This window comes from Chionomys nivalis, chromosome 23, assembly GCF_950005125.1.
Source record: "Chionomys nivalis chromosome 23, mChiNiv1.1, whole genome shotgun sequence".
Lineage (NCBI taxonomy): Eukaryota > Metazoa > Chordata > Mammalia > Rodentia > Cricetidae > Chionomys > Chionomys nivalis.
The window spans coordinates 18,441,133-18,456,189 of NC_080108.1; the positions used below are offsets into that span (position 1 = coordinate 18,441,133).

General features: G+C 44.7%; 1 protein-coding gene across 4 annotated transcripts in view; it reads left to right on the plus strand.

Moving 5' to 3' along the window:
• Sv2b (synaptic vesicle glycoprotein 2B) overlaps positions 1-15,057 on the plus strand; it is a 149,892-nt gene that overhangs the window by 122,833 nt on the left and 12,002 nt on the right. For all 4 annotated transcript variants that reach the window (XM_057756057.1, XM_057756056.1, XM_057756058.1 and 1 more), the window contains exons 7-10: positions 4,300-4,410; positions 5,222-5,310; positions 8,659-8,823; positions 14,703-14,836. In XM_057756057.1, the coding sequence (XP_057612040.1) occupies positions 4,300-4,410; positions 5,222-5,310; positions 8,659-8,823; positions 14,703-14,836 (499 nt within the window). The remainder of the gene's footprint in view (positions 1-4,299; positions 4,411-5,221; positions 5,311-8,658; positions 8,824-14,702; positions 14,837-15,057) is intronic.

The window sequence follows — 15,057 nt, forward strand, 5'->3', positions numbered from 1 at the left end:
ACACACCTAACCCCTTTCCTCCCTCCAAACCCTCTCATATAGACTTCTTTGCTCTCTTTCAAATTCATGGCCTCTTTTTTTTTTTATTAATTGTTACTTCATACATACATATACACACGTTTCTAAATGCTTAAATATAACCTTGAGATGAATCCTCACGTTACATCTCATTAGAGTCCTGTCACTCTTCAAATCTGTAAGTAGCAAACTGCCCATCTTTTCCCCACCCTATCACCACTGACTGTTAGCCTGGGTTTAGGAACCAGGAAGTGGTCATTTCCACGAAGAGGCCCCTTAGAGACAGATCTGTGCGTCTGTTTGCCATGCTTTGTAGCCAAACCCAAGTAAAGCTTTGCTACAGGCAGCTCTTCACACCTGCACTTAGTAGGTCCTTTCAGACCCACTTCTAATTGGTTTCCTCCGAGAAGCCCTCCTGTGTGAGCACCCACCTAACTCCCATCCCCTAACGTCTCCTTGTTAATGTGCTACTTAAAGCTTTGGATTTCCAGACAGCAGCACATGGTAGCACATGGGAAAGGAAGACAATGGGTCTGTGAAGAGAGTTATTACAGAGATTAAACAAAGCACCCAAAACAGTGCCTGCCTTGGAGTATCATAAAATATTAACAGTTATGAAAAATGTTATGACATATATTTGCATAAATTAGCTCATTACAATCTTTATAGAAAACTGCTTAATGGCATGTTGGCCCAGTTCTGATGCTCTTAAATTATTTAAAATGATAAGCATTTGAATTTACTTTTAATTTAAAATCTTTATAAACACATATATTGTATATATTAGCAACACCCCCTTTCTCCCCACTCCCCTTCTCTCTTCCCTTCCATTACTTCTGTTGGTTCTCCTAGATACATTCCCTGTTGTAAAAGGAACGGCCAGTCGCTTTCCCACCGCCTGGCTCCCAGCCGCCTGGCTAGTTTACACTGGAAATAATTACATGGAAACTGTATTCATTTAGACACTGCCTGGCCCATTAGTTCTAACCTCTTATTGGCTAGCTCTTACATATTGATTCAACCCATTTCTAATAACGTGTATCACCACGTGACTGTGGCTTACCGGGATGAGTCTAACTGGCATCCATCTCGGAGAGGAGAGCCATGGCATCCACCACAGTGCCTTCTACCCAACATCCTGTTCTGTCTACTCCACCTACCTTATTTTCTGCCCTATCAAAAAGCCAAGGTAGTTTCTTTATTTAACCAATGAAATCAACATAAAACAGAAGATCCTCCTACATCAATTCCCTTGTTCTTTTATGTGACCAATACTTCCATTACTAAAGTTTATTGTGAAGCACAAATAGCAGAAATACTCCAGATGAAGATGTGAAGGGTCAGCAGCCCTCCCAGTCTTCTAGCCACATGCTCTCTGTGGACTGTGGTACCCAGGTGGGCTACCGTTGCAGAAGCCAGGCCTTAGGGCATTCTCCCTGTCCATGCCATCATTTCTGCAGTCCTCACCCTGACCTGTCCCACAGCCTGGGCAAGAACAAGTTCCTGGTACATCCCAGGAGACGTTTCCTTTCCATTGCTCTCTCTGCCTCCATTCTCTGAATCCATCTCAGCTGCAATGGCTTTTGGATCACATCACCTGGTGTGGAGCACATGTCGTTCAGACAGCCACCTTCAGCAAGCATTTGTGAATTTAGTGATGTTATTAAAAAGCTGATGATAATGATTTATCAAAACTACGGACTCTCCTAAGAGGTGTCATGATAGAAAGTTCCTCTTCAACCCGTGTCTGTGTGTGCGTGTGTGCATGTGTGCGTGTGCATGTGTGTGTGTGTATGTTCTTATGCTTGGTCACCTTTCACACAGAAGCCTCTCCCAGGGCAACCAGACTATGGTTTTTGTAAGAATACTTGTGAAAAACTAGCTTGACTTCTAAGACTGGCTGTCCTTTGTAGAAAAGCGATCCTGCATTCTCACTTGAGAAAGAGCAAAGAGATAAGCTCCAGCACATTTACAATTAGGCTTTTATCTGAACAGAAGAGATTTGTGAGTCTGTAGCTCCAATCCTGAGGTGGTTGGGATTCTGCTGTGGGAGTTCAAGGGAAAGTTTTCTCGGGGAGATATTGGAACATTCTGCTAGTTTCTCTGCTCCTTCGAGGAAGTCCAATGACATAAGCAGCAAGCACTCCAATATCTAAAGGTACAAACTAAGCCATTTGCTTCAGGACCACTCTTTATATCAGGGATGGGAGCACACTGGGAAGCAAGTTCATGGAGAGGAATGCAACGGGCTCTCAGATGCCTGTGCATCTGAGATGAATTTGTGTCTCACCCCAACACCTAAGCCTCTACCTAGACCGGAGGCTCATATCTGCTTTTAGTGGTTTTTGCCTAATTGGAAAGTACAGTTAAAAGATTATAGCTCAGCGTTCCAAACTGCCTTGTTGGTCATGAGCTTGCTGCAGTGAATAACTAGATAGTCCAAGAAAGAGGAAAGAAGGGAGAGAGAGAGAGAAGGAGGACAGAGGGAAAGGAGAGAAGGGAGAAAGAGAGAAGAAAGATGGGAAGAGGGAAGAAAGGAAGCAAAAGAGGAAGGGGAGGGGGAGGAGAAGGTGGAAAGAAGAGAGAGAAAGGGGAAATGAAAGGGGAAGGGGAGGGGAGGGAAGGAAAAAGGGAGGGAGAAACAGAGAACTGATTGACCTCAGGCAGCTGGGCTGACCTTGGCCGTCAGGAGGTGGTGCACACTCCGCCCGCTGGACAGGGCCACCAGCTGGTTCCTGTGTGGCCTCTAAGCACTCACAGTGCACTCTGGAGCCTAAGAAGGTCAGCTCTGAATCTGTGAGGCTGAGCGCCCACTCCCTACTGACCCGAGCTTTACAGCTCTGATATGCTCTCCCACGTGCTCAGACAGCCACAGCCAGAAGCTTTCCTTGCAGACAAACCTCTGGAGGGTCAGGACCTTGGAGCATTCTGCTAAGAGCTTGTGTTCTGCAGGGGAAACAGGAACCCAGGCCATATGCTGTTCTCCGTGGCACCAGAGAGAGTGTTCTAATTAATTGTAAATTACAGCACTCTCGCTTCAAATCAACACGCCCACTCTCCAGGACTGGGAACAAGGTGTTATTTCCCCAAGGAGCAAAGCAAAGAAAATTTACACCATTGTGACTACTTTGGTGATTCGGAGTACCATTTATTAAGGGGCTTTCTAACCCGGTGGCACCCTTTCCCTTTGGCCTCCTCCGGCGGTAGCTGCTGCCATGATTTCCAAGGGGCTATTTGATGATTTGAAGCCCTGTTCCATCTGCTTCAGCCGAGTCCTTCTGCTGAGACTCCTATGACACTCGCCCAGTTTTCCCGGCTAACCCCAGAACAAGGAGCATTTTTCAAGGCTGTGCAGCCGGGATGCCCAGACTGCACAGATGTGTCCGTCAGCCCATTGTTGAGCAAGAGCAGGTGTCTGGCCATCCTGAAGGTTGCCCAGCTCCGTCTGTGTTTCTCTTCTACATCTTCACACTCTCAGTCATTGGCTGGAGAAAGAGACAGAGAACTCGGATCTGTTTTTTTATCTATTCAAATACTTTCTTAGAGAACAGATAAAACTGCTTCCGAGTTTTTTGAGCACACTCCTCTTCTGGTCCTGTGAATTTGGGGAGAATGTCAGCCTTGTGGACCTGGATAACTACACTAAAGTGGTTTGCATGGTCAGGAACCTCCTAAGCACTCACTGGGTCTGCAATCCAACCATCGGTTTAAACATCATGTTTCTTGAAAGTCTCTGTTTTAGTGAGTGAGGGTTGTTTGTTTTGGGCTTCCCATGTTTTTCATGTCCTTGAGCAGAACACACTTTACCTGATTCCAAAACTCATTTGTACCAAGGAAGCTGCGATGTCATGGCCACCGCGATTCCTCTCATTCTGTTGGGTTTTTCAAACTTCTTAAGTAGCAGCATCTCTCCCCGACACTGTTGCCAGGCTGTATCCCAAACTTCTGTGATGGTATACCCACTCATATACAAGGGCAAATTTTAAGGCAACACCATCTCAGTCAGTCAACATATTATGATCCCAGTAATAAACATTTCTTAATGTCTTGATTGGCCTGATTTACTGGGAAAATTCTAGTTCATTTTGCTTGCAGTCAGACATGTCCATGTGGGAAGGTTCACTCTCATGCAAATCTTTGATTAAAAATCATAACTAGGGGATAGGCAAATGCTTTTTGAATAATAAATAATTCAGTAAAGCCAATTGCATTAAAGTAAACATTGAAAAGAAAACAAAGAGAAATGGCATTGAAATAGCCACATCTGTCTTTGTTTTCCAGGTTTCTCACATCAAAACACCCAAGCAAATGGACGAATTCATTGAGATCCAGAGTTCAACCGGCACTTGGTACCAGCGCTGGTTGGTCAGGTTCATGACCATTTTCAAACAGGTACTCTCTGTGAACATGCATAAGAGTCTGTTATTTCAGTGGGTGAAGAAGAAAGATGTAACAAGCATCCTTAAACTAAGGCAACATACAGAGAGCAGGCAGCCCCAAGGAAGGTGTCTGCTCCATGCAAGGTCACCTCCAAACTTGCCCTGTGCCTAGAGATGTCAGTGCTTTAAAGTGTGGTGTTTTTGTCTTGCTGTTCTTTCTGGTTTTGACAGCCTAAGCAAGCCTCCTCCTTCCCAGCAACTTCTCTTTAAGTAACCCACAGCAAGGAAGACGTGACAAAAATAAATGACTCTGGGATTTTAAATGACTTTGGGAAGGAACTATAAACAGTGATTCCATTTTGCCAGGGGTCTTTCAGGCAAGGATCAAGCCAATTGTTGAGTGGGGTAGCCAGCTAGCTTCTCCTGAGACTCAGTGGGTTCGTGCTTTATGGTAAATAAACATTTAAAGTGTTACTCTGCCCATGGGTTGTGGGGTGGAGGTGGGGTGGGGGGTGGAACTGACTGTTACAGGTTGCTGAATGCTTTGGAACCCAAACTCGGTGTGCTTTTGGTCACATGTACCCAAATTCCATGTTCCTGGGGGAAGGGGGCGGGAAAATTACAGGACTGTTGATGTTTAAGGCTAGCCAGAAAGAAGGGATGGATTTGCCTTGTTATGTAGACAAGGCTTCTTCCTTTAGGAAGAGGGTGGGCTGCCCCCTTCTTCTGTGATGTCTTAGTTACTTTATTAGCAAGTCTGAGGGATGTGCTCTCTCTGTTGCCAGCCCCCGGCTTTAATTGTCCTTCTCTGATATGGGTCTTAGGTCTGGGACAACGCCCTGTACTGTGTGATGGGACCCTACAGAATGAACACCCTGATTCTGGCAGTGGTCTGGTTCACCATGGCGTTAAGGTAAGTTCCACCTCACACCGGTCCCTCCACAGCCTGGTCTGTTGATGGAGGCTTATAAATTGGCCAAGTGCACTTGGCGTCAGAGTGGATGTTTTGGTTCACACATCACAAGCAACCCTGCCTAGTGGCTTCTGTGAACAGAGACCTCCCTTAGGCCAACAAGAATCCTCAGAGCAGTCAGGAGGAGGAGGCGGTCCAGCCTTGGGCTAGTCTTGCTGGGATTGCAGAAAGCCTGAAGGCTGCCTGTAAACTAAACAAGAGTCTGAAGGAAGGAGAGGCTGACTCTTTTGAGCTTTCTCTTCTGTCTATGCTGAGGTATAACTGGCAAATGGGAAATGAGTATGTTTAGAGCGCACAACTGAATTCTTCAATATACAAAAGCGTTGTGAAATAATCAAGCTAACAGTGACATGTATCACCTTGATATAATCATCTTCTTGTCCTCCTCTTTTCCCTCTCCACTCAATCCCAATGCTTTCCTCCTCAGCGGAGTTCAAGTAGGCGCTGATTATCGGTTGTGAACTGATTGTTACTGTTAGCTATAATTGTTAATTACTGAGCTTCTGTTTTTTTTTAAAAAAACCAATGGCCCTTTTTTTCAGAAACTCCCGAGCCAACATTTCCTTTTGTCTCAGTAGACAGATGGCAGTCTCCTTTCCTGTTACTGACTAAGGAAGTGAGACTGGTCTGTCGGTTTTCACTCGCTTGGATTCACCCCCACGCTGAAGATGCCTGTACTTTCCTGAAGGCTGAAGTCTGAATAAAGTTTCAGCTCCTGCCCTACTGTGCCCAACGATACAGAAAAACAAATTACAAAGAGCTGCAAGTGGCTCTGGTCTTAAGCTGCAGGCTGGTACCCCAGACAGTTCTTGACTTCAGACAGCATCATCTTGCTCCCTAGGGTGGCTCTGGAGGGCGCGTACAGCACGTAGAGCTGTTCAGCTGTGTGCACAAAGGGTAACTGCTACACAGTGCTCAGTTAGCAAGATTGTAAACTTAGATCCGTGAGATTGCTTTGTTCTACAGCCTATGACCCCCCTAAACCCCAGAAAGGCAATGGGCTCTAGTGATCTCTTTGATTATGGGGTGAATATGGGCAAATCTAACGTCATTCAGTACCTGGCTGGAAGGTATGGACTCCAGCCTATTTGAATACAGAGGAAGACTGACCCCGCTACTCTCAAATTATTCAGTTTCAACATTTTAGAAGCCAGATGTGGTGCGCACTAATAGCCAACTCACCGGCAATTAAAAAGTGGGCTTCATTTATATTTATTTATGTTTAATTTAATTTACTTGAATAGGTAATACATTTCCAAGGTTGGAACGTTAGGAAATCTTACCTCCACTCCTGCCTCTTCCACCCACTCCCTTCTGCCTCTACTATATAATCATCTTTTATTTCCTGTTTATCACTCCAGTGTTCCCCTTTTTTAAACAAATGTAAGCAAATGTGTACAGATACCTGTAGATATTTCCAAATGTCTATGTATATATGTGAGTGTTTCCTAAAATGTATGTATATGTAGATTATTTCCTGAGGCCTATGTATATATATATATATATATATATATATGCTTTCCAAGATCTATGTAGAAATGTAGCCATTTCCCAAGGTCTGTGTATGAATGTAGCTGTTTCCCAAGGTCTGTTTATATGTAGATGTTCTCATGATCTGTGGTCTGTGTATGTAACTGTTTCCCATGGTCTATGTATGTATGTATCTTCTTTCCAAGGTCTATGTGTATGCATAATGTGCAGATGTTTCTTCTTATTCGAAGGAAAACATTTTGCATTTGCTCATTGTACTCAGTTATGTTTTCTGAATATCAATCCACACCAATCAACCAGCGTTTTGTTTGCTTGCTTCCTTCCCTTTTCTCTCCATCTTCTCTCTTTTCTCCTATTCTTTTTTCCTTCCTTGCTTTTCTTTCCTTGTTTTGAGATAGGATTCATGTAGTCCAGACTGACAGGAAATTCACAATGTAGCTGAGAGTGTCCTTGAACTCTGATTCTCCTGCCTCCACCTCCGAAGTGCTGGAATTACAAACATGTGCTACCTAACCTGGACTTTCCTTCTTTGCAGTGAAATGATATGTCTGGGTCGTACCCCTTCACCCATCATTATCCAAGGCTCCCTTTCTAGACTCCTGGGAGGTGCCAGATTTTTGCCCTTGTAAAGAGTGCCACATGGGGCTGGAGAGATGGCTCAGTGGTTAAGAGAACTGACTGCTCTTCCAGAGGACCTGAGTTCAATTCCCAGCAACCACATGGTGGCTCACAGCTTTCTATAATGAGACCTGGCATCCCCTTCTGGCATGCAAGCACACATGGAAGGAATGCTGTACACATAATAAATAAATCGTAAAAAAAAAAAAAGAGTGCCACAATGTCTATTCCTGTGTGCAGGACACTTTACGATGGGACTGTTTTGTCAATGGATGTGTGATTCAAGGGTCAAAAGTGATAAAGCCATCAGATACACTTTTAGGCACTAGTAAACTCTCCCCCATGTGTGTTTTTCTTGACATCCATAGAATAGGGCATCGTTTTTAGTGAGTGGAATGTTTCTATTGCTTTGAGTTGACATCTTAGGGTTTAGGGTATAAACTATAGTATTCAAAAAGAGAGATATTTTTACAATTTCATATTTCTGTGTTTGTTTCATGTGTAAATGTGGTGTATGCAGGTATGTTTTTATACTGTGTGTGTGTGCACGCCAGACATTGAAAGTTGAGTGTCTTCCCAGATTATTCCCACCTCATTCGCTGAGGCAGGGTGCCACACAACCTGGATCTTGCTGATTTGTCTTGTCTAGCTAGCCAGCTTGCACTAGGGATTCCCTGACTGTACCTCTCCAGGTAGGCCATCTTGTCTACCCAGCCTTTAGGAATGCAACGATGAGGACTTTATCCACTGAGCTGTTTGTTCAGACCCTGTTCCTGTTTCTTTCTCTCATCTGACCAGGCTGGGTAAGAGCTGCTAAGTCGGTGGTGATGAGCATGCTGCCTTGCTCCTCACACTAGGTGGAATACCTTTTAGTAGGTCCATTTTTACTACACTTCTGGCGTTTGAATTAATATGTTTTCTGTAGGTTAAAGAAGGGTCCGTCAGTCCATAATCATTGGTAGTTGTTTTTAAATAGCAAATGAGTTTTTAAATCAAATGGATTTCAGAATACTGTTTTCTTTTGTCTCTTAGATATGTTAATGTGATGAACTATGTATTTTCAAATAATGATCAGAATTACTACATTAAGCCTCATCTACATTAAGTCATCGATGCAGATTCTGCTGCTGAAGAAATGAGCCCTGTGGTTTCTCAGACCTCCTGCCTTCTCTCTTGTAGTTACTATGGCCTGACGGTTTGGTTCCCTGATATGATCCGGTATTTCCAGGATGAAGAATATAAGTCTAAAATGAAGGTGTTTTTCGGTGAGCATGTGCACGGGGCCACCATCAACTTCACAATGGAAAACCAGATCCACCAGCACGGGAAACTTGTGAATGATAAGTAAGTGTGTGGCCACGGGCTTTCCCTGGACCCGAGTGACAGTCCCTGGGGCTTCCCTTGGGAGAGAACGTGGGGAAGATGAGAGTTCAATGTGCTAAGGATGAGCTCCAAGGATAAAGTGGTCCTCACACCCATCCTGGCTGCTAGAGACACTACAGTCCCCCCCCAACTGAATCTGTATTGCATTGACCCCCCAAATCCTCTCATTTCCTGACTATGAGATGATATTTGGTGGCGGGTGGCCAATCTGGCCTTCTTTCCTGAGAACTTGACCCTTTGATGGAAGGGAACAGAAAGTCACACGCCATCATGGTGCCACATTATTCGCTAGGATGCGCATGCCCTCCTCTGAGCTTGAACTGTGTTTAGCAAGCTCCCAGAGAGTGACTGACGGTCATGTGAGTGACTATGAAATTGCCATTGAACCAAGAAATAAAGGACCCACAGATTTTAGTGCTGAGGTCTCTGAAACAATCTGTGTTCTGGCCATTGAACTTTTTCTTTGATTCTGGAAACTTCTCTGTGCAAGGCTATTATGGAACTACCTTGTGCTAGTCTTCAGAAGGTGAACCGGGATGCTCTATGGTCAATGGGAGCCTTGGCATTAGGAGAGAAATCAGCTGAGCATCAGAAAGGTTCTGCCTACATCTTTATGAGGACGCTTCCTCAGTCCATCTGATGCATCTCTGTAGTCCTTGGACAGACGAAACGGATAGTTTAGCCCACTAATTTGCCTCTCTGAGGTTGCCTTCTGGAGGTGAAGTGGTAGAGACAGGCGGGGCATTAGATAAGCTTGTTCTGGGTCATATTGTTCTTCAAGGTGAGTATGGGTCCCTTGAAGTCTGCCTTCTGGAACTCTAGCTAGCAAAGTCCTTGAGTTCAGTGGTGTATGGATGACCGTAGGATTATGTCGAATTGCTGGAGATGTCACGACCTAGACACATCACTGTCAATGCTATAACCTCTGTGTTCATCACAATTTAATATTGGCACCATCACCAATCACTGGAGTACATGAATTATCACTGGTTACATAACTTCCCCTCTGAAACCCTTTGAGTTCAAAGTGTATTCCTTGTCATGGACTGATTTGAAAGAACACCATGCTTCTCGTCCTGTGTTATGCTGCCATCTGCTGGTCAGGAAGTGATAGTGCTTCTTTTCCTTCAAAGTCCCAACCTGTAACACCTGGACATCTAACCTTTGTGCCAGCATTCTCCTGTGGTACTATGCCCACATTGCTACGCTAAAATTTAGATGACCATGATTTATTTTATTTACTAAAACACACAGAGGAAATGACTTCTATATAGATGGGCCTCGGACTTCCTCCATGTATTGAAGGTACCACTGAAAGCTAACCCTCACCCCGCTGAGAAACCTATCTGCTTGACCTCAAGAAGAAATGAAAGCACCCAATCACCCACTGACTCCTAGTGCGTCTTATGGCACACAGTGCCTCTGAGGTCCAGCATTCCGTTTACTCCAGAGCTTGTTTTTCAAAGCGCAAAAAAGGCACAGAATTAAATTCATATTTTACACTCTTAGCCAAAAGGCCAGTTCAGGTTACCCTTATTAGTAATTAAGAAGAGCGGCTCCCATCTGAGTATGTGTTAACTAGGAACTGAGTAATTAATGTGTCTCCTGCTGGGAGGAAGCGATTTGGCTGGACTGGCTGGTGAAAGGGGTAGGCTTGGGGAAGAGCACCAGAGAGAGCTACCTGACTCCTGTCTGCCATGGTTCAGGGTCCTGGAAACAATGTCCTGATCCCCATCTTTCCTCACAGCACAAGGAGAGTCAGGGCTATATTCCGGACACTCGGGATTGGACCCGCAGTTGAATGTGTCACCGTTCACGCAGGTGATTTGCCAGCCAGGAGCAGAAAGGCAAAGTCGACAGCGCTTTCATTAAAGGTCAGCTGTGGGCAGCTCAGGGTGAAAGCGAGGCCTGCGAGATTCACCTGTAAATGAGCTCGGCAGGAAGCAGGGAGAGCAGGGGTAGAAAGTAAAACCACGCAATGAGCAGAGGTGGATCTCATGCATCCACAAAAGATGACCATGCTGTCGGGGCTTAGGAGACCAAAATAGGTTGTTCAATGATGATGCTTTTCTCAAATTTTAAAATGTATTATTTAACATTGACCTTTGACGATTTCATACATGCACAAGATGCTCCATGTGTCTTCCCTCCCTCTCACCCCTGCTAACCCTCTTCACATGTTTATGCCTTTGTGTTTGGTCTGTGGCTCACAGGGTTCCCCCAGGGCTGCCCATATGACCACAGGGTTGGAACTATCCCCTGGAGCCCGGTAGGCTCAGCGGAGCCATCACAATAGTTTTCTTCTAGAAACTATTATCTAGAAAGCATTATCAGTGGCTTCTCTTGCCTAGAGACAGGATCTCACTATGTGCCCAGACTGGCTCCGAACCCATAATCCCCTGCTTCCATCTCCCAAGTACTATACTTGAAGGTGGATACCAATGTCCCTGCTTTTGGTCATGTTGCTTTCAGCCCTTGAACTCTCCAGAGTGAGGAATCTTGGGATGTCTCAGTGTGTAAACTGGTATTGGGAGAGATGATTTATGTAAAGAAAGACCCAGAAAATATGTGTTGGTCCTTTCTCCTTGCATCCTTTTCCTTATAACTTTGGCTTTTTATAACCCACTTGGAGATACATTTTAAGGTCTGCCTGCGTCAGACTCGTTTTTGATTTATGGCTTGGCTTTCTCACCCACCCTTGGAAGAATATTAAAATACCTTTGGAGGCCACATCATCAGCCTATTATTATATTAAAGAGAAAGATATCTTAAAGAAGGAAAAGGCTGAGACAGGAATAGCTGTCCCGCGTAAATACATCTGGTGCACAATATCTGAAATCACAGACATCTTCCTGTAATAAAAGTGCCCCAGATAGCTTTTTTTCCCCTCTCTTCCCCTCCCTTCTCCTACCACCCTCACCTCTGCCCCTTCCCCCTCTGTGGCAGGATTTCCTATACGCCAGACTGGTCATGGATTCCTTGCTGAGAGTGACTTGAACTCCTGATTTTCCTATCTTTGCCTCTCAAATGCTGGGACCCTGGGGTCATAGGCAAGTGCCACCGTACTCTTGTTCCCCCATCAGGTCTCACTCTGTCGCTGAGGCTGCCCTCTACCTCACAGCTGCTCTCCTAAGCCAGCCTCCGCAGTGCTGTTTTGACAGGTGTTAGCTGCCATATTCCAATTAGCTTGTCTCTAGACACTGAGAAGTTCAGACGCTAGAAGCTGGAGTTCAAATGTCCATTCAAATTTGGGCCTGAGAAAAAAATGATTAAAGTTGTTGGGAGCACAGCATGGAGGTCCTTGTGTCCACAGATTTCCAGAGAAATGCGGAATGCTAAGCATGCAGGGTTGTCTTTCCAGAGGGGACGATGTCAAACCTGTTCTTCCGTCCAGAAAGCTGGGAATTGGAAGTGACTAACCCCCTTGTCGTTTGTTGACCGCATCCAGACCCTATAACCAGAAGTGGAGATACCTATTGGTCTAAATGATCCTTCCGTTATCTGTATAGCCAGAGGCTCCCCCAAGCTCTCACAACCAGGACCAGAGATAGCTAATAGCCTAAGTGACCTCTATGCTGTCTGTATGACGGAGGTCAGGTCAGGTCCTTCCTCTGCGTTCTAGAACCCATCTTCTTGGAAGAAACAACTTTTACCCTGAGTTAAGTTTTGATGCAATCATGCCTTCTTGTGCACCCATACTTGTATTACACCAGGAAACTCTTTTCCAAATCATACTGCGCTTAAATTTGTTGGAAATAAACCACGGGGATCAGACTCCCTGAGCAGAGTCTTGGTCCAGGTTGATGAAGTCAATATGACCTGAGTTTTTATTCTCACCTCTTCGTGTTCCTTTCCATGCCTGTTGTCACCTCCTGCAGGGTTCCCTTCACGGAGTATTTTTATTTCCTAGACCAATAATCTCAACACACTTTGAAAGTGTAATAATCTGGTCTTTGCCTCCGGTAAATATGATATATACATTTAGAGAGAGGTTTCACTGAATATCCTAGGCTAGCCTTGACTCTTGATCCTCCTGCCTCAGCAACCCCAGTGCTGGGATTACAGGTGTTCACCACCATGTCCAGCAACGGAAACTGAATCTTTATCAGTAGTTTCCTAGTTTTATTCTAATGATGTGGTTAGGGGCTATCACTGTGGCAAGCTCTAGTTCGGTTCAAACCTTCTTTGGGGGAGGGAAGTCCCTTTGTAGAGCCAATGGTTTGCGTCTCTAGGTCAGGCTCTGAGCAGGGTATGGTGGAACACTGGCCATTCTGTGTTGTCAGAAAGCACATCTTCTCAGGGTGCTGAAGAGGAACAATGACCCTCAGCACCCCGCGTTTCTCTTCCTTGTGACCCCACTGTATGGCAGGGGTCTACTTTGCTTGAAGTATCGCTTCTTCTGTCCACTTAGCCTGAAGGAAGGGGAACATAGTTTTTCTCTCTACTCGTAGGATGAAGTACCTATGAGTTCTAGTACCATGCTCAGAAAGGGTTGGCTAAAGACTGAATGTACTGATGTATGAAGAGTGAGTGGTTTGTGATTATTAACTAATGAGAACCTGTCTGAAGGCATCCTGCCTAAGCATCTGACCAAGCTACAGGGAATCACATTAACATGCACACAATGGAATTCCTTTCCATTTAAGTTAGCATGGGCTTGGAGGCTGAACCACGTAGCCTTCCAATGTGGCTGTGCCTCTTAACTACCTAGATGCCTTCCTTGCCCGCTTATTATTAACTGCCTGTTTTTAAGGGAAAACAAAAACAAATAAACAAAACCCCCTGCATACCCTTGGTCTAAAGTGAAGAGCTGACCCAGTTCCTATTCTTATTACAACAATTTCAGGCACCATGACTGCTTTCATTTTGTGGTATAACTCTGAAAATACATTTGGGAAAATATGTATCATATTCTGTCAACTCTATTTATATCTTGACTTTAAATATTTTTGTTTTATATGTCCCTCTCTTCTTTCCTCTCATTTCCTCCTTTCCTTCCAGGACAGAGGCTTGCTTGCATCCCAGGCTGTCTGGAAATTCACTAGATAGTCCAAGCTGACTTCAAACTCAAAGCCGCCCTCCTGCTACAGTCTCCCAAGTGCTGCAATTACAAGCGTGAACCATTATTCTTGGTTCACTTAATACATCTTAAACATTGCTTCTTATTAATACAGAGAGGTCTGTCTTGTTTATTATAATGGCCAGATAGTAGTACACTGTATGATAGCTGTCTGTCATCTCTCTAGATCTCATGAATACACAGATGTACACCCATAGGTGACTAGACATAGTAATCCATTGATATCATAAACAATATTGCTATAAGGACCAATAAATGTATCTCCTTGAATATATGAGCAAATGTATGTAAAATAATTCCTAATCAAGGGAGATGTAAGATTTAAATTCTGTGAAAATGTCCCCCCAAAGGAACTGTGGTGATTATTTTCTGCTATGAATGTACAGGACGGTACCCATCTGCCTGGGGATAGGCATGGGTTCCAGGCTTGTGGGAAAGTGAGCTGTTGGTTATAACTTCACTTCATACTTTCCACCCTTCTGTCATTCTAATGGGAAGGTCTGGGGACCTGAATTTGGGAGCTCTGCCACCAGTGCAGAGTCCTCCACGTATACCCGGACCAGATGCTTCTTCCATGGCCCTAGAGTTTACTGTCAGACATAGAAATGCAGCTGAGAAATGGGGCAGTAGTCTGGCTTGAAATTAGGCCCTAGCACCTTTGCCACAGACTAGTCGCTTTTGTCCTTCTGTGTTTTCTATTTTGGTCCTCAAATGTTCTTTTTCTGGGAAGCTTCACTCAGGGAAGCCGTCTTTCCCGCAGGTTCATAAAGATGTATTTTAAACATGTCCTCTTTGAGGACACATTCTTTGACAAATGTTATTTTGAAGACGTAACGTCCACAGACACCTATTTCAAGAACTGCACCATTGAGTCAACCATCTTCTACAACACAGGTAAGAAGGTGGGTGCCCTGGGAAGAGTACAAAAAGGTGGCCTGGGCTTTAGAAGCCACAACTCATAGCCAGGTGACCGGGAAAGTGTTCCACTAGGGCTCACAGTCATGAATGCCAGCCTCAGTGGGGAAGAAATGGCTTCTACCCCCTACATTAGGGGCCCTGAGGTAGTCTGGCATTTGTCTGATCTATATCTCAGCTTTTTTCACACGTAAATTGAA